The sequence below is a fragment of the Dasypus novemcinctus genome, chromosome X (assembly GCF_030445035.2).
Source record: "Dasypus novemcinctus isolate mDasNov1 chromosome X, mDasNov1.1.hap2, whole genome shotgun sequence".
NCBI lineage: Eukaryota > Metazoa > Chordata > Mammalia > Cingulata > Dasypodidae > Dasypus > Dasypus novemcinctus.
The window spans coordinates 43,416,119-43,442,000 of record NC_080704.1 but is presented as its reverse complement, the minus strand read 5'-3'; the positions used below and the strand labels follow the sequence as shown (position 1 = coordinate 43,442,000).

The 25,882-nt window shown below is 38.4% G+C and overlaps 2 protein-coding genes across 2 annotated transcripts in view; both read right to left on the bottom strand.

Moving 5' to 3' along the window:
- Positions 1-25,882, bottom strand: part of SYTL5 (synaptotagmin like 5) — a 287,943-nt gene that overhangs the window by 187,593 nt on the left and 74,468 nt on the right. The window lies entirely within an intron of this gene.
- H2AP (H2A.P histone) lies at positions 5,654-6,010 on the bottom strand. Its single transcript, XM_004452785.3, has one exon. It carries the CDS (start codon positions 6,008-6,010, stop codon positions 5,654-5,656), a length of 357 nt encoding a protein of 118 aa, XP_004452842.1.

The window sequence follows — 25,882 nt, the reverse complement described above, 5'->3', positions numbered from 1 at the left end:
TATTGGTGGAGGGGTGATGTATGGGACCCCTGTATGATGCTATGCACGTTTATTTAGTAAGTTCTTAACTTTCATTATATACTAACTATTTATGTATGTTCATATATGAATGATATACTTCAATAAAAAATATATTTAAAGAAGTAAATCCCTGTCCCCTGTTCCCATTTACTCAATTCCAGTAGAGATTCTTTCTTAGAAAAAGATCTGATAATTTTATCTCTCAAGCAGAACTTTGAAATAATTTAGTCCAATCTCTGCATTTTACAGCCATGGAAGCTGATGTGACCCCAAGTAAATTACACTCACAGACACTAGAACCCCTTTCTCTTCCTTCTCCTTTTTCTGTTTTTCCCCTTCATGCCATGAAATCTCTCTTCCACATACGTGTTGATGAATTCCTTTCTTTCTGTTTATGAGAACTCCAATATTTCCCGAAGCCAATATCTAAACTACCTCCCTCTTGCAAATTGGTTTTCTTTCATAGGTTTTGCATTAACTGGGGAACTCAGGAGATATTTTCCCAGCATTATTCTAAAACCCTAAGTATAAGAAAGACTGATTTTCTGTTTTTGTGAAGACTCTTCAGGAAAGATACTAAAATAATACCAAATGCATTTCCTGTCTCCTGCCTTTCTTTAGATTTAAAACCACACTCCTGGGAGCAGATGTGGCCCAAGCTGTTGGGCACCTCTCTCCCACGTGGGAGGTCCTGAGTTTGGTTCCTGGTGCCTCCTAAAAAAAGCAGATGAGCAGACAACGAATGGACACAGAGAGTAGACAGCCAGCACAAAAAATGAGGGGGGCAGAAATAAATAAATCTTTAAAAAAACCATACCCCTAAAATAATAAAGTCATACAAATTCACTATTCCAGTGCTGTTTACACTGTTGTTACTGGATGGGTCTTGGTCCATGAACTGTTTATTACTCCTTTGCTACAAGTACAGAAATTGAGAGTAGGTCTTTAGAAACCTTTATAGCAATCTGGGTTAAGCACATTTAAATGAGTGGACCCATCTCATTGAACAAGGTATACGCTGGTTTCAGTGTTCCTGAACTTGACTGATGAGTTAAAACTGAGGTACACACTAGTCACGTGCATTAAGAGCACATATCAGGGAAGTGGACTTGGCCCAGTGGTTAGGGAGTCCGTCTACCACATGGGAGGTCCGCAGTTCAAACCCCGGGCCTCCGTGACCCATGTGGAGCTGGTCCATGCGCAGTGCCGATGCGTGCAAGGAGTGCCCTGCAACGCAGGGGTGTCCCCGCGTAGGGGAGCCCCACGCGCAAGGAGTGCGCCCCGTAAGGAGAGCCGCCCAGCGCAAAAGAAAGTGCAGCCTGCCCAGGAATGGCGCCACACACACGGAGAGCTGACACACAAGATGACACAACAAAATGCAACAACAACAAAAAAGAAACACAGATTCCCATGCAGCTGACAACAGAAGCAGACAAAGAAGAACACGCAGCAAATAGACGTAGAGAACAGACAACTGGTGGAGGGGAAGGGGAGAGAAATAAATAAATAAATCTTAAAAAAAAGAAACCATATATCAGTTCATAATTACTTTTAGGAAATTTTTTATTGTCTTTTTTTTTTTAAAGATACACAGAACCGCAACAATAGAAAATACTGGTCCTACACCAAAGATAGTTTGTAAAGCTCGGCATTATACCACTTAATTAAATAAGATAGATGGTTCTGAACACTGTGTCTCTGAATTAATTTACAGTGGGAGTAACCAACCTGAATATGTATAGTAGCCAGGCAGGCATTATGAGTGAAGTGGGTCAGACCTGAGATACAATTGGGAATGGTGAAAACTGTGGCAAACCAGGCAGGCACAGTCTCAAAGGGGCAGCAGTTAGTCAACTCCAGCTGACTGTAACCATGTGTACTCCCAGACATTTTGATTCCTCCAAAATAGATGGAAATCCAGATTTTCAGGTAAAAGGTTTTTGGTGTTTAAATGTCTTAGTTTGCCAGGTCTGTTATGACAAACACCACATATTGTTTGGCTTAAACAGCAGGAATTTATTCCTACACAGTTTTGGAGGCTAGAAATCCAAAATTGAGGTCTTTAACAGACAGCACTTTCTTCCAGAGTCTACAGCATTCTGGTGATGGCAATCCTCTATCACATGCCAATCTCTTCCTGGTTTCTTTTACTACTGGCTTCTACTGTTTTCTAGCTTCTACTGACTTTTGGCTACTACTGACATATTGCATTTGAATGTCATCTCTTTATAATCCAGCCATACAGATTGACACTCACCTTGATTTAATTTGGCCACATCTTAACTGATAATAAGATCTTCAAAAGTTCCTATTTAAAGTTGTGCTCGCACCCACAGGAATATGGATTAAGATTTGATTGTGTCTTTGATGGGGTACATGATTTAATCATCAAGAGCCCCTATTTAATTTTATTTTTAAAACGCCAGCACAGGACTAACAAACCCATTTGCTATGGAGACTACCACATTGTGATCTGTCCTTTAGGGAAGTCATGTATGTAATGTTAACAGAAGATCTCCTCTTTTTTGAATATTAATTTGTGGGCTCCAAAGTTTCTTTCTAAAGTGTCAGGCTGTCTCGTTCTGGTCACAGTCTACAGAATGTCAGATATAGGGATTAGGGAAGCCTGGGGTTCACAATGCCTCTGCTCACATTGGATGCACTGGGCGAAAGGCCAGCCCAGCTCCCAAGCCTTGCATTCATGCCAACACCAAGCCAACCTGGCCATCCAAGTTTCTCAAAAGCTCAACTCCTGGAATGCTCTCTTCTAATATGGGATGTTTACTGCCATCTTAACCCATGTCTGACCCCTAATTGCCCTGAAGCTTTTGCTCACAGACCTGGTTTGGCATCCACACCCTCCTTAGCACTTATCCTGCTCACTCTGGCTTTAGCTTCCCCACTCCCTCTAGGGCACAGGCCTCCAATCCTGTACTCTCCATAGGGCTCCGACTTGCAGGAATGCTTCTTCCCAGTCTTCTCTCCTACCATTTAGAAATGCACAAAAACGGCTAAATTGGATGATGGATGGTTTCTCAAGGGCCAGGATTCTCACTCTTGTTTCCCTTCTTCCCCTGACTGGAGAGATCCTATGCACATGTATAAAGGGGATTGGGTTCTGGATTTAGACTGTTGTACGTGTCATGTTCTGACATTTCTTGTTAAATCCATAAGCACAGGCGAGGCACATTTCTTCAAGGAATGGCAGTTCCTTTCTACCCCATTCTCCCCTGCCTGTTGACTTTGTAGAGGTCTCTTTGTAGAGGTCTCATAAACACAAGCTCATAAAAACTCATCCCCTGACTTTACCTCAAAGGTCAGGGATTCTGAGAGAGCCTGGGAAGCCTGCCTCCCTTCGAAAGACATCGTCCGCATGACCTGTTGGCTACTGTGCTGACTGTGAGGTCTGATCCTCTGACCACACGTGTCACCCATCCCCATATGGCTTATCCCCTACTATGACTTGTCAGGCCTGGAATGAAGTCCTCTGCAGGGCTGTCCTGGAAGCATCCAGGAGACTATGTTTTGTGCTACAAACCACAGGCACAAGCAAAAATATATAATTCTTATCAAGCAGACTATTTAGCCAATGCATTAAAATCTTAATAATGATGAATTCCCTGACATTACCCACCCTAGAGGCAGTTGCTATAGGTTGGACAGTGGAATATGAGAAACTCATACCCTAGATAAAGGCTACTTCACTTTTGGGATGGGGGTGGTAGTGTTTGTGCCATGTGATCTGCTGAAGGGGACTCTCCAAGGGAAGTTTTTTGGGCAAGGCCTGCTTGCTACTCAAAACAGAAGAGTGAGAGCTGGGTTTGGCCAGTGATAGAAGTGCTCCATGGTTCCGTGTAATGAATCACCAATTTAGGGGGTGAACTTTGTGACAATGAATATTCTGTAAATTCTTGCATTTATACAAGCACATTTTCCAAAGTGCCCTAAGCTCAGCTCAGCCCCGACACAATTTCCTCCATTGTGAGGTAGGCACAGGTCATGCTGGATCTTTGTTTTGAAAGATGGTGGAGAGAGCAGATAGAGGGTGTGCCACCTGACAGTGGGGAGCAGAGAGGAAACCAGTGTGCGGATTGTCTAGTCCCCTGTCCTAACTCTGTCTTCTCCCTCCACATGGCACTCTTCTGTCTCTCCTCAAGGTCCAGTGGGGTGTGGTTTTCAGTGCCAGGGATCCAAGCCTCCAGCAATCACAGAACCAGGCCTGCTGCACCTTGGCAAAGATCATGACTAAGTGTCTGGTATATACAGAAGATAGACGCAGCTATTCATTAAGGGTGTGCTGTGTGCCAGACACTGTGCTAGGCAGCAGATTACAGGCACACATTAACTTAATCCTTATGAAGACCCGGAGACAGAAGAACTTATTAGCTCCATTTCATAACTGAGGAAACTGCTGTTCAGAGGAATGAATGAATGCCAAGATGACATGCCATTTTATGGTGAACTGGGATCTCGAACCTGGGCCATCTAGTTCCATTGTTCACACTGCTGAGCAGCCTCTGTCCAGCTCTCTCAGCTGGAGGCTGAGACGTGGGCACATGGTGAACAGGAGGAAAGCTCAAATTGACGCTCACAGGGCAGGCCTTAGTTTTCTACAACACTGGATGTAATGCTTATTTCTAAATTAGCACAGCACTAGAGTGTTTATATGAAATACTCTTTCGAGTCTATTACATGGGACAGAATTTACCTGGAATATACTTACACCTCTCTAAACATGCATTAAGCTATGACTCAACATGTTGATCTAGCAAATACATGATTAGACAGAGCAGCTGTTTCATCTGAGAATTAGATTGGTAATTGTGTTTAGAGTGAAATACATTTATAAACAAGTCCAGAAGGATTTAAGAATCATAAGAACTGCCTGAAATGCATGTTGTAGGTCAGATAGTGGCTCTAATATAGTATTCCTATTTAAGTATTAGTACCCATGATACAGGATATATTCCACAGGAAGAATCAGGCACTAAGTAATAACCCTGTCTTTTCCTTTTTGAAATGAAGTTGAATAAAAATAATTAGTAAATAAAATCAGCATGACCACATTCCTTTTTTGCATATTTCTTTGTTTCTCCCATCACTAAATCCCTTGCCCCACTTAAGTTCCTGCCAACTGCTAAGCCACCCTCTCCACTCTCACCCTCATTGCCCTCACTTTGCCCCTTAAACAGTCCCTATCAACAATAAAGCATTCAGCACCTCTTTCATAGTCTTCAGCTCCACCTCAATTATTACTATCATTCTAGGGATATCAACATGCCAAGAAGGCCCTCAACCAACATCCTCAAAAGGCACCTCAGCCAATCACTCCCACCTGAGCTATTCTCGGCAGTGTCACCATTAGAAACTGCTCCTCTCTGAAATCCCTGATTCAAACACCCCACACACTGACCACCACCTTTGATCCCTTCAACTATCTATGGGATATCTTCCCTTAGATATCTCACAGACACCCACCTCCAAGTCGAAGTGACAGAAACTGAGAGGAATCAGAAGCATATTGATTTAAACCTTTTAATAGTATATGTTGATGGCAGCCACCCATGCCTCCCTTGTCTGTGAGCTGTTTTGGAGCTGGCTGAGGTGAGCCACCAGTCTTGAGAACTAGGCCTCAGCCGTTCTTCCTGGAATGGAACATCTCATCACTCTGAGAGAAGTTCACACCCCTCAAGAGGTGGCGGAGCAGCCGGTTGTTGCGCACTCCTCTCTCCACATCCAGTGGCGCGATATGACTCCGATGGTTGTTGTGGGCCTCATTGGCTGCCAGTTCTAGGATGTAGGTGGTAAGGTAGTCGAGAAAGGCAAGAAGAAAGTCCGGTGTGTTTGAGCGCAGGTACTGGGCATAACGGTCCTCCTGCAGAAGGCGTTCCAGGCCACTCGGAGAGAACTCCATCTCAGTTCTTGCAGAGAGGGAGGGAGTCAGCGTTCTACGATTGTGGGAGCTCTCATGGCTTCTTTTCCCCGACATGGTTGGTGGTGTGTTTTGCTTCAATTGGCCCAACCTGACACTCCAGCTGGCCTGGGCCTCTAAAGATACCAGTGCTCAGTCCTGCCCACTTTATACCATGCTCTAGCCCCTCATTGGTCAGGAAGCAGCCTTTGTGACACAAAGACTTTGTGATGTCATTGGTATTCACTTGGCTCTGATCAGGCCTGGCCCTTGAGATGTCTGTGGAGGGACCCTGGTCACCCTAATGACTAGACCCTCTCTTTGAGGGAACTCTGACTTTCAACTTTACTTTAACATTGTAGAAATAAACGTATCTTTAAATGGAAACTTTACCTTGTCTAGAGGATGCCACTCCAGGTCATCTCATTACATTGTTTTTGAGCTCATTTATGAGACTTTGTAAGTTGTTGGTCACTGATAGACATGCACAGTGTATTGCCCAGTAGAGGCTCAAATATCCTTCTTCTCATGCTGCAATACAACCAGTTTGCCTCTGCTTAATATTAATTTAAAATTTCTGATCAATATTCCCATGATCTTTGGATTCTTTTCAAGTGGTTATAACACCTTCCCAATCCCTCATGAGTTCAATGAACTCTTTTAACACATGTTCAGTTAATATCTATGAGTATCATATCTACATGAGTGTCATGATTTCAAACATCATGAGAATTTGAAATATATTTTTAATAGTTTTGCTTGTCAGAATGAGATGTGCAATTAATTCACTGCCAGAGCCAGTAAACTTCATTGACAGAACAATGCACATCATACATAGTTAAAGCCCAGGAGCATCTCTCCTTGGCTTTCCTAAGTGAATCCAAAGCACTAATAGGCCTTTGTTTTCCTAATTTTGTGGGGTTTTTGTTGCGCTGCTATTTTATTGGTTCATTTACAGCTAGTTAGATCTCTTCCTTTGTTGACAGTAATGGTTGGGAATTTGATTTTATGATGTGTCCATTTGGAGAGCTCTCCACATGGAATAATGTTTGGGAGAAATCTAGTCTCTGGTGGATGAGAGACAACAGAGAACCTGGTTTATCAGTCATTTCATTTGTTTATTTTTTAGTTCAAATCCATCAAGAATTTCTGGCCCTCTGAGAGGAGAACTATTTGATGTCTGGAGTTGGGACTTTGTCTGCTTCTGTGTTTACTGTTGTAGAATTCAAGCTATATGCTCTATTTAGCTGTGCCTGTATGTCTGTGTCTGTAATTCAGAAACACCTTCACCTCAGATTGTGGGAGTGTATGATTGGTCTTACCTCCAGATGGCATTAATATATTAGATTACAAAATCTCAAGAATTAAGGGAGACTGTTCTCATTGGTATACCTAGATAAATATTGCTTATGTAAATGGAATATTCCTAAAATTCCCTCAAAATAAGGAAATTGAATTAAGATACTTCAAATGAGCTAGATTTAAACAATATATATTCGCCCAGAAACCAACTCAAAAACATTTTAAGAATTCCAATTCACATCATTCATATATATCCTTGGCAAACAAGACAGGTTTAATGTTTTAGATTTTATGAAACCAACTCTTCTCTGATTTATTATTGTCAAGTATAATACAAGCATGAAGTTTTATACTACTTGGGTATGTTTTTCTTAAACTTGTATGGGTTTACTGATCAAAAGACCTAGAATTTCTTCTATATAAAGTTTAAGATTATGCAAAACATAAATTTACATTTAACCAAATTGAATCCTTTTTCTAAAGAACTTGTATATCTACAGTAATGAGATTGTGTGGTATGTCAGCTTGAAGGACATTTCCAAAATTTTTAGGTAACTTAAAAAGTTAGGCTGATATTATACTGAGTTAACTAGTAGTTCAAGGGATGTCTATATAATTTATATGATAAAATACTTAAACATTGATCACTGAGCATAATTTAATTGATATACTTTTCTTACTGACTTGTATATACTACAAAGAGGCTATATCTTTGGGTTTCTCAATGAACATGTTGATTTCTGTCATGTCAAGACACTGTGTAATGGGTTTGTTTAACTGAGTAAGTCCGGGTTATGTGGATTCATGAGCAAAGCTGGTCTCCTAAAATGACAGAAATTCACAATTACATGTCTCTAATTTTCTCTGTGGAAAACAAGTGACTTTACTTAAAAGTTGTAATTAATGTACATAAATGAGACTCTACTAGGGCTCAAGAGAAAGAACTATGTTTTGCTTTTATTCATTTTTTTATTAAGGGAAAAAAAGAGAATGATTCTATCCTGAAGTAAAGTTACTTGTTGTTCCAGAATAGGAAAGAGTATGGTGAAGTTCATAACCTGAATGAAAATAGAAAGCTCTAAAAGGTTTGTAAAAAGACAATCTTAAAAGGAATGCAAATTTGTAGTAAAATATTGCCAAATCTAACTTAATTTTGATACATTTATTCATAAGATTTTCAAAAAGAATTTGTGTGTACTTTGAAATCAATTACTATATTAAAGCAAACCTATTATTTCGTTCACTTTCTGAAAATGACAGTTTTCTTGGAGTATTGTTCTGCTCTTAATAAAAGTTTGTAAAAATTAACTCTTCACCTATTAGTTTCCTGTTGCTGCTATAACAAAAATACTACAAACTTGGTGGCTTAAATAATAGAATTTATTCTCTTACAGCTGTGGAGTTCAGAAATCTGAAATCAGCTTCCTGGGCTGAAAACAAGGCGCCTGCCTAATGGCTGAGCGCCCTCTGTTTTTCCTTGCCTTTACAGAGTCTAGAGTTACATTTCCAGAATTTCTATTTGGTGCTGTTTTATAACTTCAAACACTTTATTTATATTCTCTGCTTGGTGAGACATCACTCACCTGGTTTCCTTTAATTTTTTGTCCATGTATTCCTTTACCTCTTTGAACATATTCAATATAGCTGATTTAAAGTCTTTGTCTAGTAAGTCAAAAGTCTGTCTTCCCCATGGACAGTTTCTATTAATTTCTCTCTTCTTTTTCTGTGAGTGGGCTATACTGTCTTGTTTCTTTGTACACCTCATAATTTTTCAGTCAAAACTGAACATTTTGAATAGCAAAATGTTGCGACTCTGAAAATCAAATTTTCTCTCTTCTCCAGGGTTTGCTGTTGTTGTCTATTGTAAGTTACAGTACTTGTTTCTACAAAAAGTTTTCTAATCTCTTTTTGCAAGGATTAGATTCTTCATCATGTGTGGCCCCTGAAGTATTCTGTACCATTAGTTTACTGGTCACCGGTGGTTTAACAAAGATTGTCTTAATTACCTAGAGCCAAAAATAATGATAATCTCTCAGTGTATGCTCTGTGTTGGGGCACTCCAACATTTAGCCAGGTCATTCAAAACTCTGCCTTATCCTTTACTTCCTGCTTCTGCAGAGTTTAAAGGTCAAATATGAAAGCTTAGGGTTTTCTCAGGTATTTTGAGCATGCTTCCATCTCAGTCATGTTCAAGACCTTCTAGATTCCCCCAGTATATGCCGGAGCTTTTCAAAGCCCTTATTCCCCCCTGTATCTCCCTCCCAGGCTTTTTAGTCTGTCAAATACTTGCTTCAACTGTTATTCTTTGCCCCAGGCAGCTGTAGCTAGTATATTTTCCTTTAAGTGCTTTTGACAATTATTATTCTGTAAGCCACTTGAGCCCTGAGAAAGTTCTGAGGTTGACAAAACAAAGTTAAGCCTTTTGAACTGACACTATAGGGAGTCACCAGACAGGTGAAAACACTCAAACACAATTCTGTGAGTAAGGTCCATATTGCTCCTTCTGGTGTGTGGGTTGCTGTCATCACAGCTTCAATTGAGCAGGGGAGTGAGGGACAATATGTGAATAGGTTTAATCTCCAAAGAGTTCTCTAACCAAATGTCAGCAGCTTCTTTGTTTATTAAGCATCCCTGTGATTGTAAGTTTTTTTATTAGATTCTCGAGTCCCCAAAAACTTGATTCTGAGAGCTTTTACCTGCTTAATTATTACATTAGTGAAGGGACAGAGTTTTGGGGTTTTCTACTCCACCATTTTCAGTGATGTCACTGCTTGAAATTTTTGATCATGCACTGCTAATAAAACATGTTTGTGTGCATTAACCCTGCACTTGATGCTCAGAGATTTCTTTGAATGCATATGTTTCGTATATGGCTTAAAATAATACTTGTTAGTAAAACAAATCACTTTACGTTTTGCATTATCTTACCCATTTTTTACAATGGCAGGAAGAATGAGTGTTTCCCCAGTGTTTTGTGCCTTTTTTATCTTTTACTACAAAAATATCAAAAGAAGTTTCTAAATAATTATCATTAAATTTAGTGAAGTTAGCTGAGGTACTGGATTGGAATATGAATTAAAATTGCTGACAATTTATAGATGCTTGTCTTCATGATCTTGACATTTAGTTTTTTTGCGAAATGTCTTTTTTATTATGAATAGCCAATTTAATCAATGTCACTAACCATTATCATCATACTTATGTACACTTCAGACATTAATGATATTGGCTATAAATCTTTATGTCAAAGAGACATCTTGACAATGTGAATGCTTTCTGCCTGCCTTCTTGTTAGACTGAATTAGCTTATTACTGTATTTTCTTATAATGTGACTGACAGTGAGCCTGTACTAGCAGTTGAACTAGTGTCCTCTCTGCCATTTTCTTGTTTACTTGTATGTTTATTATTAGCATTAACATCAAACCATAGTGTCTTTTTAAGAATCTTTTCATTCACTTTTCAATTTTATGAGAATGAGTTGTTAAAAGTTAAGATAATGCATTAATCCACATAACCAGGGCTGTGAACCTGCAACACTTTGAATTCTAAAGACCCATTGAAGGCATCATTGTAATATCTCATTATAGTGCAACAACTACTTTTTCCTCAGAATTTCTGTTCATGAAGTAACTATTGGGCATACAGGCAAAGTGTGTACATGCCAGGGCCATTCTATATGTTAAATAATAATAAGGCTTAATTTCTCTCTCTGGCTCTGGCTCTGGCTTTCTCTCTCTCCCCTATGCTTGTGTGTGTATGTGTGTGTCTGTGTGGTATACAGAGGTTCTAATATAATATCTCTCTATCACCAGGAATCATTTTCTGTACCCAACTTTGATATCTCTGCTCTAGGGCAGTACTCTTCAAACTATCTGTGATGAAGGGCCTTTAAAAAAAAAAGGCCAATTCACTGAGGACCAATTTTTTTGTTAAACCCTATAAAAGTGAATCATTAGAAAAACATCCACAATGGTAAAACAAGGACATACAAGATACAAAGCCCAAGTTTTAAAATATGTAGCTTCAGTAGCATTGAATGGCTCTATAAAATATTTAAATGCTTATTTTCCATTTCTGTAGATACCACATCTCAGTATCTCACAGTTCATGGACTTCTATATGTCTGCCAACCTCAGTATGAGTAACATTGCTGTAGATAGTGCAACCCCCCTTGTTACATTAGTGAAGAGACAGTGTTTTGGGGTCTCACTCCCCAGCCCTGTCACTTCAACCTCCCCCTCCACTATAGTGGTATTCTCTCTCATAAGTATGTTTAAATTTTTCCTTCCTAAAGCAGCAGCAGTGAAAACCGACAGCCTTATCTCTCGGTACCACCTTATCTCTTTACCCTTATGAAGAAAGGTGTGTACTTCCTATTATTGCATCTTCTTCTAGTCACTCCTTGGTGCCCTGTGATCTAACTCTGATGTCTGCAGCAGCCCAGGAAACTGTTTCTGTGTGGACTCAGTGACCTTCTAGTTGCTAAGTCCATGAATCACCACAACACATTTCTGTCCTTATCTCTTAAAACTTTGCTTCAGCTTGTGATACGTGGGCCCCTCTGTCCCCTTTCTCAACCCTCCTCTTCTCTCTTGGTTTTTGGGACAGGGCTGCCTTCTGTTCTTACATCTTTCCTCAATATTTCTCAGCCTCCTTTCAAGGATTTTCTTCCTACAGACCTCCGTTTTCATTCTATTATCTCTCTTCTTGAGCAAACACTTTCATTCACATGTTTCAGGAAACCATTTTAATGATGATTCGAAAATCTTTATCTAGAGCCCAGACCTCTCTCTTAGAGGTAAAGTTATTTGTCTCACAACTTGGCTCAAACTGAACTCATTCTAACTCTGACACTTAGCTAAGTGACTTTGTTCAGGTCCCTTAACCATTCTTGTTTTTAAAATGTTGTATCTGTAAAATGGCAGTAACGTCTAACTTATAGGACTGTTGTAAGAATTAAGTAATGTGGTGTAGATTACACACTGTGGTAAGTCCTTAGTACACATCAGATATTATTATCATCTTCTTCCTCCTGTATTTCCTTCTCATATTAATCCCTTATGATATTGAATATGGTAATTACTTCTTAATATTGATATTATTTATCCTCCCTCTTTTCCTTCCATCCTTCAACAAAAATACAGAGTACTTGCTATATACCAGGAACTATGTAAGATGCTGGGGATAAAACATTGAGCAATACAGACAGTCCCCATCCTCATTCCATTTATATTCTAGTGGTAATACAGATCTTAAACATTTGACTACAATACAGAAAGCTGGGTGTCATCTTTAACTTCTTTTTCTTCCTTTTCCAACCCCCAATATCCATCAGTGATGAAATCCTTTCCATTTTTTCTCCTTATCATCTCTGAAGTCCATTCCTTCCTCTACTTCTGTGCTGTCCAATGCAGTAGCCTGTAGCCACTAGCCACATGTAGCCATTTACATTTAATTAAAAGCAAATAAAATTTAAAATTTAGTTCCTTAGTCATAGTAGACACATTTCAAGAACTCAACAGAAAGAGGTGACTGGTAGATACCATATAGGATGGTATAGGTATAGAACATTTGGATCATTGCAGAAAGTGCTATTGGACAGCACTATTTTAGCTACAGTGTCCTAAATAAAATCCTTTTCAACTCTTTCCTAGATTACTGAAGTAGCCTAGGTATTATTAGTCTTTCAGCCTTTAGTGCTACCCCCTCAACCTATCCTCCACTAGTTCCCCAGAATGGTTTCCAGAATGCAAATATTACCACAGTACTTTTCTGTCCACAATTTTAATACCCCTCTGTTTTTGGCAGGTCAAATTTTGCAACCCAACCATCCCTGCGTTACCTGGCCCTTGCTTACCTCTCAGTCCTAATCTTCTGCAATTCCAATATAACACCTTATGTTCAAGTCATCGGGAATCAATTACTTAGACTAGACAAAACAATTTTTAATAGAAGAACAAATTGGAGGACTTACCTGATTTTAAGATTTATTATAAATCTATAGTAATCGAGGGAGTAGTACTGGTTTAGTATTGGTGTAAGGATAGACACATAAGTCAAAGGAACAGAATTGAAGTTTCAGAAATAGACCCACATATATATACAGTCAACTGAGTTTTAATAAAGATATAAAGGTAATTCAATGGGGGAAGGACAATCTCTTCAACAAATGGAGCTTACACAATTGGATATTCATATCAGAAAAACCAAACCCCAACCCTTAGCTACATCATATCTACATCATGTATGTATGATCTATGTAATATATATGATATACACGAAAAATTAAAAATACATCAGAATTAAGTGTGAAAGATAAAACTAGCAAACTTCTAGAAGAAAACAGACAAAATTTTTGTGATCTTGGGTTAGAATAGACAACAAAAGCATGAAACATAAAAGAAAAATTAATTAATTAAACTTTATCAAAATTAAAACCATTTGCTTCTCTAACAATAACATTGAGAAAATGAAAAGGCAAGTCAAAGAACAGAGAAAATACTCACAATACAAGTAATTGGCAAATAACTTGCATTCAGAATATATATATATATATATATATATATTTAAACATCAGTTACACCTTAATAATCAGAAGACAACCTAATTAAAAATGGGCAAAAGGCTTGAACAGGCACTTCACAAAAGAAAAAATATAAATGGCCAATTAGCACATGAAAAGATATTCGACATCTTTAGTCATTAGGGAAGTACAAATTAAACTATAATGAGATACTAGTACAGGTCAGCCAGGATGATTATGATAAGAAAAGACCAACAATACCATCTGTGGGGAGGATGTGGAAAAACTGGAACCCTTACACATTGCAGGTGAGAAAGGAAAATGCTGCAAGTTTTTCAAGAAACTTTTGGTAGTTCCATAAAAAGTTAGATACTTACCATAATATCCATTCTATTCTCAGATATTATTCCAAGATAAGTGAAACTATATATGTCCCTCACAAAGACCACACATGAATAGTCATACCAACTTTATACATAATTGCAAAAAATTGGAAACAATCCGAATGCTCATCACAAATGAATGGATAAATAAAATGTCGAATATCCATACAATGAAATACTACTCAACAATAAAAGAGAACAAATTACTTATACATGTAACAATGAGAATAAACCTCCAAATCATTTTGCTGAGTCAAAGAAGACAAACACAAAATTTTACACACAGTATGATTGCACATACAGAAATTTCTAGGAAAGACACACCAGTACATAGAGACAGAAAGCAAATCATTATTGTCCTGGTGCCACGAGTAGAAGGAGAGATGGACTACAAGGGCCCTAGGAAACTAGAAATATTATGTATCTTGATTCTGGTTGTGATTTTACAGATATATACATGGATCCAAACTTACTGAATTAACACACTTTAAATGTATGCAGTTTATTGTACATAAAATATATATCTCAATAAAGTTGAAAAAGTTTTTAAGAAGTCAGACTGACTCCTTTGCAGGTACTCAAACATGCTGTGTTCTCTCATGCCTCCATGCCATCACGCATAGTGCTCCTTCTCCTTACAAAATACCCTGTTCTCACTTCCAGTGTCCAGCTATGTCTCGCTAACTCCTCCTCCCTCTTCCTTTAAAATTGGTTCTGATAATGGTTAGTGGACCATCAAGCAGCTAGTCATTGTTCTACCAGAACTTGCTTGATATTGGAAGAGAGAAATAGTAGAATAATGTGCAACATTTGGCCAGTAAGTGCCCACCACCCTTTGGAAAGACTTACAGGCCATTTATAGAAGGCCTGTGTATATAATATTAAAAAGCTCCTCTCAACCTTCCCCCAACCTTTTAAAAGAAAACTTTTGCTACATCTAGACTTCCTAGATGCTAAGAGGTTGCTCACATATGATAGAGTTAGAAAATCACACGTCTTGTAATGATCAATTGATAAAAAAATAATAGAAAAATGTCTTCTAGAAATGATTTTGAGATGGAATTTAGACTGCCTCTGGAAGCGATACTGGCAGCAACACACATCCACGTTTGTTCTGTGGATTAGAGGACATGAAGCAGAGAAGGCTGAGAAGAGGAAGAGAAGGTTCTATGCCAGACTGGTCATATTTAGAAGATATTTTCATACTGTAACCATTATTCTGTATGTCATTTTATTCCTCACTTCTCTATGTATATCTGACAATACTAAGTACTTTTTAAAAATATCTCTTCTAGATATTCTGAAGATCCTGACATACGTTAAAAGTAGAGGTAGTAAAAGAACACATTTTGGGCGGCCGACTTGGCCCAGTGGTTAGGGCGTCCGTCTACCACATGGGAGGTCCGCGGTTCAAACCCTGGGCCTTCTTGATCCGTGTGGAGCTGACCCATGAGCAGCGCTGATGCACGCAAGGAGTGCTGTGCCATGCAGGGGTGTCCCCCTCATAGGGGAGCCCCACGTGCAAAAAGTGCACCCCATAAGGAGAGTCACCCAGCGGGAAAGAGAGTGCAGGCTGCCCAGGAATTGTGCCGCACACACGGACAGCTGACACAACAAGATGATGCAACAAAAAGAAACACAGATTCCCATGCCGCTGACAACAACAGAAGTGGACAAAGAAGACATAGCAAATAGACACAGAGAACAGACAACCAGGGTGGGGGTGGGGAAGGGGAGAGAAATAAATAAGTAAATCTTTTTAAAAAAAGAACACATTTTGTAAATGTACTTTCGTTAAAATTCATATGAAATATTGTGGGGGGTTTTGGAGTGGCCAAACCACCTCTCTGAAGAGTTCACATTTTGTGCACTGGTTTGGGGCAGGAAGGATAAGGAAGCACAAAGGGCTCTATGCTAGTGTGTTTAGAATGAGACAAGATTAACCATTGTTCCTATGTTCATGCATTTGATTTTTTACTTTGCTGTTCGTTTAGTGTATATAATGGACAAACACATCCTAATTTACAACATCTAATCTTCCAGATGTTAAAGAGGTTGCCAATGTATGACAAAAGCAGTTAGTAAATTAATACATTTTGTGTTAAAATTCCTAGGAAAGATCATCTGAAAACTTGAGCATTATAACCCACAGGGAGAGATGGTGGAGGAGGGGTAAAAGGGAAGGGTTTTAGACCAGAATGTTCATATTTAGAAGACACTTTCAGATTATAACTTGTTAAATGTGTGCAGTTTATTCAAGACTGCTCTGTATATAGTGGACAAAATAAGTCCTTATTTGAAACATCTAGTCTGCCTAGCTGTTTATAAGTGCCTGACATATGTTAAAAGTAGTGGTAAAATATTACTTTTTAAATATCATTTTGTTCAATTTCATAGGGAATACTGTCTTTTGGAAATGTGATTTTTAAACCTTCTCTGTGTGCAGCATACTACTGTCTATATACTTATTCGTTGGTTTGAAGGAGGTGGGAGGGAAGCAATTGCAAAAGGTAAGATGCTAGTATGACTATACTTGGACAATTTCAAACAAAACTTTTTCTGTATGTTCTGTCCTTTTTTTTTGGTTTATGTATAGTGTATATAATGGGCCCTAATTTTGCAACATCTAGATGTTAAAGAGTTTGAGAGTATATGACAAAGGAGAGTTAGTAAAATTAGCATGCTTCATATACTTTGTGTTGAAATGCATTGGAAAGTTTTTCTTCTGTAAATGACTTTTGGTATGATTTTGTTCAACCACCTCTAAGAATGACACTTGACTGAATTTGTCCACTGAATTGGTGGTGGAGAAGAGGACATGAGGAGGGAATCATTCCAGGCCAAGATGGTCGTGTTTAGGAAATACCTCAGATTATAACTTTGTCATGTGTGTGCAATTTTATTTAACAATACTAGGTTTGTAGTGGACCAGTAAGTTCTTATTTGAAATATCTAGCCTTTCTAAATATTTTAGAAGTGCTTGATGTGCTTAAAAATAGAGGTACAAGGGAAGTGGCTGTGGCTCAATCAGTTGGGCTCCCATCTACCATATGGGAGGCCCTGAGTTTGTGTCCCAGGGCCTCCTTGTGAAGGCAAGCTGACCCGTGTGCTGCGGAGAGCTGACACAGAAAGATGATGCAAAAAGGGAGACAAGCAGACACAGAAACGCACAGCGAATGGACACAGAGAACAGACAGCAAAAAACAAGCCACAAGGAGGGGATAAATAAATAAATCTTTAAAAAATAGAGGTAGTAGAGCAACACTGTAAATAGCTTTTTAAAAGTTGGTGGGAAATAACTGTCTTTGGAAATGGAACTGTACTTTCATTGTTGGTTTGAGGGAGGTGGGAAGGAAGAAGGTGCAAAAGGTGTTTGCTAGTGTGTACTAGAAAATTTCTGATCATCCATTGCCCTTTATATTATGTGCATTCATTTAACTTTATTGTATATATTGTGCATACACTAGACAAATGAGTCTTGATTTTATAATATCTATTCTCTAGATATTAAAGAGGTTGCCAACATATGACAAAAGTAGAGTTAGAAGGTAACACATTTTGTACACTTTGTGCTAAAATTCATTGAAGACTGCCTCCTGAAAAGGGCTTTTAGAAACGAAATTGTAAAACCACATCTAAGTGACACATGTGCCTGTAAGTCATCTACTGGGGTTGTAGTGGAGAGAAGGGATTGGGAGAAATAGAGGGTTCTAGACCAGAATGTCTATTTAGAAGACACTTCCAAATATAACCATTGTTACATGTGTAAGTACTGTGTATATAGTGGACAAATTTAAGTCCTTACTTGAAACATCTAGAATTTAGAAGTGTACAAAGTATGTTGAAAGTAGAGGTAGTGAAATAACACATATTGTAGATATCATTTTGTTAAAGCTCATATGAAAGATCTTTTGGAAATGATCCAAATGGCTATACTATAGGAAAATTGCTCCAGAGCAATACATGTTATGATTATACTGTTTCAGGGCGGAGGGAGAAGGAAGTGCCAAGGGCTCTAAGCCAGTAAGTCTATAGTTAGACAAGATAAACCATCATCATATACGTTCTGTGCATTTAGTTTTACTTTGCTGTGTATATAGCGTATATAATGGACAAACGAGTACTAATTTTATATCACATAGTCTTTCTAGATGTTAAAGTGATTGCCAGTGTATGACAGAAGTAGAGTTAGCAAAATAATAAATTTTGTACATTTTGTGTTAAAATTCCTAGGGAAGACTTTGTTGAAAATCATAGAATTTTATTTGTGGAAGCAAAATCGATTGAAAAAAAATCCCCTCGAAGCACTGCAGATGTAACCACTGAGTTGATAGAGGTCAGAAGGGAAAGGATTCTAGGTCAGAATGTTCCTATTTGGAAGACACTTTCAAGTTATATCCTTTGTTACATGTGTGGTTTATTCAATGCAACTGTATGTATTGTGAACAAACTTAAGTCCTTATTTGAAACATCCACTTTTTCTAGATGTTTAGAAGTATACAACATATGTTAAAGTAGTGTAAAATAATAATTTAAATACATTTTCTGTTAGTGCATAGAAATTGTTGTATTTGGGGAATGGGGTTGTTAAACTAGATGTCTTGGAGCAGGATACTGATGGGGTGATGGTGGGGGCAGGGAAGGAAGTACACAGGGAAGGGTTCTTTGCCTGTGAGTTGTGAGTCAAGTTCAGATAGCCTGACCATTGTTCCCTATAGGCATTTTTATTATTGCCGTGTCCACAGTATGTAAAAAATAGAGGTAGTAAAATAATCCCTATATAAAGGTTCTTGTGTTGGTTTTAGGATGGACTGTCTTCGGGGGGGGGGGCACCTCTGTCCATCCACCTCTTGGAGCTGGACGGAGACCTGTACTTAGTCACTGAAATGGTGGACAAGGGAGAAGAGGAAGGGCAAAAGGGAAGGGCTCCTTAGTGGTACCTCTATATCTAGAAGACAGCTGTAGATTATAACCATAGTTCTATATATGCATTTTTCGGTAAAATACCTGGGTCGATTGTGGATATGGTTCATTCTTTACTTCACATCTAAGCTTTTTGGGTATCTTAAGGTGACAATGTATGATTAAAAAATAGAGCTAATGGGTTAATGAATTTATAAATATCTTTTTGTTAAATTAATAGAAAAGAAGCATTTTGACGTGGAATTGTTAAACCACCTTTGAGCAGTGTGCACCTGGACTTGCTCATTAAATTGGCTGCAGAGGGGCAGAAGGAGGTGCAAGGGAAGGGGTATATGTAGATGTGTTCATATTTCCATTCTGATGCCAACTACTGATGTGTCTATGCATCTCTTGGCTATACTACAGGAAAATATTGTTAAATAATTCAGTAGAAACATACGTTCCTGCTAATAAGTCAATATAGATCTGATAATGAATTCTCTTAGAAGCATTATATTTATTGTAGTCTACTGCTTTATGTCTCATTTTAAATCGAGCATTATTAAGGAAGCACAGTATTTGTAACTCTGCCAATATCTATAGAAGCCTCTTGCCATTTTTGTCTTAGGAAAGGTTTGTCCCCAAGAAAGGCAGGAATACGTATTTTCCCCTGGCTGAGATGGTTTCATGTATTCTTGGTTATCACAATACCTCATGGCTTTGGTTTGGGGCTTTGAATTGGTAAATATTCATGATGGATGAAAAAGAATGGTATATTCTCTATAATCTTGACCAGATAAAAATATGTGCTCAGTTGTGTGTATACACACACAGGACCTAAAAAGTTATGTCAAATTAAACTGCTTGTGATTCTGGATGACTTTCATATTCTTTCCTTCTTGTGTTTTTCAGTTTTCTATAATACACAATTAAAAGTTTGAAAAAAAAGTGTTATTTTAAAAACCTTTAAAAAAATTCATTCTCATAGCTTCTGACTCTGGAAACCTTTTCTCACCATGCTTTGATTAGCTAGCTGCTCTCTTACTTGTTCTCATAACATTCTGGTTTAACTGAATCAGCACGTGGAAAAATACTACAGAGATGTTCATATCCCATATAGCAAAGTTAGAACGGTGAATTCTCACCAGAATCCCAATAACTTGCCCACTGAGAGATCTCCCAGAGTATAAGTCATGGCCCTGGTAAAAAATATTTCCAGGATTCCACCTTCAGCCCAGGCTCAGAAACCTGATTCCTGATAGCACACTAAAAGCATATCAGGGGACTACAGACATTAAACAAGGTCACAAGACATAATAAGAAAAAACTATCTGAGGAAACAGAATATTTCAAGTCCAGACATCCAGCAGATATTTTCCCTGGCAGGAAAATAATCCACTGTAATTCACACATAGGACATGGCTAGAAAGTATTTACTCAATTACTGGATTCCATGTTGCTTCAGGGACAGAAATAGGATCCATGAGTAGAAATCACAGATACTAGGTGTGGGCTCATTAGAAGAGTGACACTTCTCACCATAATAGTAGTTAAAAAATGACAAGGACTATCGCAAATATTATATGCATTCCCTGCCACTGGAACTGTTTGAAATAATTGGCTGACTCTCTGCCATGAAATGGCAGATGATGCAAACCATCCTAATTTTAAAAGTATCTGATGGCCATTAATAATCCAATATTTCAACTTTTAGAGCCTATGCATTTTCCCTTTTCACATTCTAGCACACAGTAGTTGCACAAGATGTTGTATGTTAAGCCATGGTACAAGATAACATTTTTTCCATTAGTCTAACTTTCCATATCTTTTTCAGCCCAGTTGCTGCTCCAATCTATTTGGTTGGTCTTTTGTTTCCTTGTTTTTTGTTTTCTTTCTTCATTAAGGGTTCCTTTTTCAGTATGAAAAACAAAACTGGAATGATGGAGATCTACAAGGCAGCATATGTAGTAGTATAGTCCTAAGAGCACAGACATTGAGGTGAGACACATCTGTGTCCTACTCCAGCTCTGAAAACTCTTGTGACATTAAACAAATTATTTAACCTTTCTGATCCTGTTTCCTCATCTGTAAAATTTGTACATTTATAACTTTCCTTAAAAATTGGTGAAGAATTGAGTGAGAAAATGAATGCAAAGCATCAATTTTATATCATTTAATAAGTATTAATTTTCATACTCCTTACTCTTCAATTTATTCAGGAAAAATAGCTGAATAGTAAAACATACCCATGTATCAATTTCAAGAACTTTTCACTCTGGTTTCACATACTACAAAAGATGTTTTTTATCATGGTATGTTACAAAGATCAGGCTAACATGTTATTCATCTTTGAATATCCAATGTCCAGCTGCATGCCAAGAATTCATCGGGACTTCAGTAATGTCTGCTAAATAATTAAATGACCCAAGAGGTGTTGGTACAGTGGGTTTGTCTTTTCCTAAGAGATGTGAATGATCCTTGAACTCAAGATGCTCATGTTTTCCAGTGGATAGTTCAACAACAATCCCCACAAGAAAAAAAAAGTCGGCAAGGAGACCATTTTACATTTTAGGGTAGTGACAATTGGTCAAGCTGATATTATCAAGGTCAAGAGAAGAAGGGAAAGGAAAGGAATGGATTAAAGCCAAGAACAGGGGCAAAGGCATTATTTGTCATTGTAATCACTAAACAATCACACATCTGTGAGACATTAGTCACTTGTAAAAAACAAAGTTTACTGTGAGTCATGCTATCCTTTATGAGCCCTAGACAAGGCTGCATTTTACTGAAGTGACGCTCAACCTGTGATATTTACTCTGCAACTCCACCTCCTGTCCTCTGGTTATTGTAGCAATGCCTGGAGCTTCAGTTTAAGATAGGAAAGACAATATTGAGGAAGTGAAAGCAGTACTGAAATTCATAAAAGATCAGAAGAGCTCATGTACTATAATATGTTCTGAAACCAGAAATATTACAACTAAAGTGATATTTTTATTACCTGGGTCCATCAAGACACAGAATTGCAAGGTGCAGATTTGCACTTATTTTAAGTGTTTGTTCGAGAAATAGTAATGATGAAGAGCTAATTTGATGGATAATGATGATAAGTATTTTTACATAATTAAAATCCATTACAGCTCCTTTTAAAGTTTAAATACAAAAATTTTAAAGATTATTTCTCTTTTCTAGTCCACATACTTGATGTGAGAAGAATTTTAATAGACCTGATATTGCAGTCCATATTTAGAGATATCTAATGATGGAATATAGGGATTTTTGTTGTTGTTGCTGTTCACGTATTAGAACCTAAAATTAGACAGGGCTTTAGTATATCAGTTCTAACATGGAAATCAAAAAATCTATCAAAAAGCTATTTATTGAGCACCTATGATGGACAGCTCTTCCATTTTGGGGTCTATGGGAAGTTTTAAAAACTTTAGGGAAATGGACTTGGCCCAGTGGCTAGGGCGTCCATCTACCACATGGGAGGTCCGCGGTTCAAACCCCGGGCCTCCTTGACCCGTGTGGAGCTGGCCCATGCGCAGTGCTGATGCGCGCAAGGAGTGCCCTGCCACGCAGGGATGTCCCCCGCGTAGGGGAGCCCCACGCACAAGGAGTGCACCCTGTAAGGAGAGCCGCCCAGCGCGAAAGAAAGTGCAGCCTGCCCAGGAATGGCGCCACCCACACTTCCCGTGCCGGTGATGACAACAGAAGCGGACAAAGAAACAAGAGGCAGCAAATAGACACAGAGAACAGAGAACAGACAACCGGGGGAGGGTGGGGAATTAAATAAATAAATAAATCTTTGAAAAAAATTAAAAATAACAAAAAATAAAAACTTTAGGCTAACCTCTAAATAGCTTATGTGAAAATTTTAGAATACATTACTGTGCATAAGTACTAAATCATACTATCGGGGAAGATTATAAGAATATAAAATATTTAATCTACAAATGTAAAACACCCATTTCCATCATTCAACAAACTAGTATTGTTCGGGACTAAGCCAAGCTGTTATTGGTTAAGAAAGAGATTGCAGGGAAGCAGGCATGGCTCAGCAATTGGGCTCCCATCTACCATATGGAAAGTCCAGGGTTTGATTCCCCAGGCCTCCTGCTGGGCCATGCAGGAGTGCTGGCCCGTGCAGTGAGCTGGCCCTAGCAGAGAGTTGGTGCAGCAAGATAATGCAACAAAAAGAGACACAGAGGAGAGACAATAAGAGATACAGCAGACCAGAGCGCTGAGGTGGCACAAGAGATTGAGCACCTCACTCACACTCCAGAAGGTCCCAGGATCAGTTCCCAGTGCTGCCTAAAGAGAAGACAAGCAGACACAGAAGAACACACAGTGAATGGACACAGAGAGTAGACAACAAGGGTGATGGGGAGAAATAAATATATCTTTTAAAAAGAGAGAGAGAAAGTGTGGCCTAGAAATTAAAAGCATGGCCTCTAATCAAATTACCTTAGTTTGAATTCCAATTAGCCTATTAGCTGCATGACCATGGCTTTATTATTTAATCCCTCCGTGCCTTATTTTCTTCACCAGTAAAATGGAGATAATGACAGTATATATCTCTTAGGGTTCTTATGAGTTAATATTTGTGAAGCATTTAGAACATTAAATAAACTAGAGAGGGAAATATTTTTTTCTCTTTTTTATTTTTTATTTTTCTTCTTTATTTTCTTTTAAACATTCAAAAAATATGAGGTCCCCATATACCCCCCACCCCACCCACCCCACCCCTCCCACATCAACAACCTCTTCCATCATCACGGCACATGCACTGTACCTGGTGAACACATTCTGGAGCACTGCTGCACCACATTGACAGTGGTCCACATTACAGTCCACACTCTCCCCCAGTCCACCCAGTGGGCCACAGCAGGACACACAACATCCAGCATCTATCCCTACAGCACCACCCAGGACAACTCCAAATCCTGAAGATGCCCCCACACCATATCCTAGAGAGGGAAAATTAAAAGTAAAAGCTCCTATACCTTTTGGATTCTGCTTAAATACGGAGCTCAATTATTCCAAGTTAGTAACAAAGTCATAAAAAATGTATAGTCAAGCTGACAAATCACATAGCTGAAGAGAATTTACTTTTGATAAGGGAATAGAAGTCTTGACCTCATTACAATTAGTTTTCTACCTAGATGATAAGCTACAGAAAGTAATTATGACACCTTGTGCAATACTCAGACACTGGAGTGAGAAGGTCTGGATTTGAATCCTAGCTCTACCACTTATTACCTGTGTGCCTTGGGCAAACCAGTTAACTTCTTAGTTTCTTATTAAAATAAGGACGACTATAGATCCCACATCATAGGGTTGTGCATATTAAATGAGTTAATATTTGTATTTAGAACAGTGTCCAGTTTTTTACTGCTATTATTATGTTTTAAGGTAAAGGGTTTAGAGCTGTGCACCTACGAGGGTAATATGAAGACTATAAATTAGTTTAACAGGTTTAAATAAAATAAAAATATCATAAGTAATATTTATATTATATGAACTATCAGATTGCTAAGGAAGTCACTGGAGTATTATGCAATTATTGAAGTTTTCACCTACCAGATATTTGTGAGACCCTTATGATACCAGGCTAACTCTCCTGGTTTACCCCAGCTCGGTTCCTTTTCTACTTCATAATTATGGTTATCATTTATAAAACATAAATGAAAGCATAACTTCCCTAGTTAAAACCTTTCAATGGCTTCCTATCTCTCACTCCCCAAACCTACCCCATCTCAAATAACAAATTAAATATCCCTTACAATCTTATACAGTAATCTGTCTCTTTGAGAGTTCTTTTAATTTTTACTATCTTCTTAAACTGACAGTACTGTTTTCATGCCCCTAATCTGCCTCTGCAAATCAGTCCTTTTGACTCCCGGATCTGTTTTCTCTGCCCAGAATCTTCCTTCTCTGAAGTTGCAGACTAGGTTAGGTCTCTCTGTAGACACACTGAGTAAGCACACTGTACTTCCCCTTTTGTAATATTCATTATACTTATGGTTAGTTGTTTAACATCTTTATTCACACGAGTATGCAAACTGGATGAGGACCAAAACTGTCTGTTTTGTTCAAAGTTGATTCCAAGTACCTAATTCCAAGTATCTTATTCCAGGTATTTGAAAAGCAATCAATATTTGTTCATGGATGGAAGGGAGAGGGAAATCAACCTAATAAGGCATTACCACATTTTTTTCTGATTCAAACTTTTTCCTAATGGATCCTCCACCCCCAAGACATATCTCATCATTAACACTGCACCTGGAGAAACAGATCATTTTTGTTGCCCCTTATGACCCAAACTCTGCTCCTTGTTATCTGCACTATTCATTAATATCATATTGGTTGCTTGAAATCAGCCATGGTGGGAGAATGCATACCATGATAATCAGCAAAAGCTATAAATAAGGACTTCTTTCCTGGAGAACTGATAGTTAAGCATTTACCAGGACACCACTGACAGTCAGCACTGGCTGACACTGCTGTTTCTGGTAAGAGTGGCCAACCCTGGATTAAATCTTAACACTTTCCAAATTCATCACATCAGTGTTTGATTATAATCCCTCAGTGCTGGGGAGGTTCCTCCCCATGAGTCATGTCCATCACCGGGGGAAGGTAGTGCATTTATATGATTATAGAAAGGTCACATTTGAGCAACAAGGAGACTTTCAGGAGGTAACTCTTAGGCAACATACAATACTAGGCTAAGTTTCAATTTCACAAGAAAAGGTTCATAAGTACAATCATCACTATCAAGGGATTAGCATAATGGTCTGCCTTCCTTCTCTAGGCACTGCTCATGTACTCAGAGAATTCTT

Bases quoted from the DNA above. Each gene is read 5' to 3' on its own strand.
- H2AP (XM_004452785.3), bottom strand. From the start codon at position 6,010: ATGTCGGGGAAAAGAAGCCATGAGAGCTCCCACAATCGTAGAACGCTG.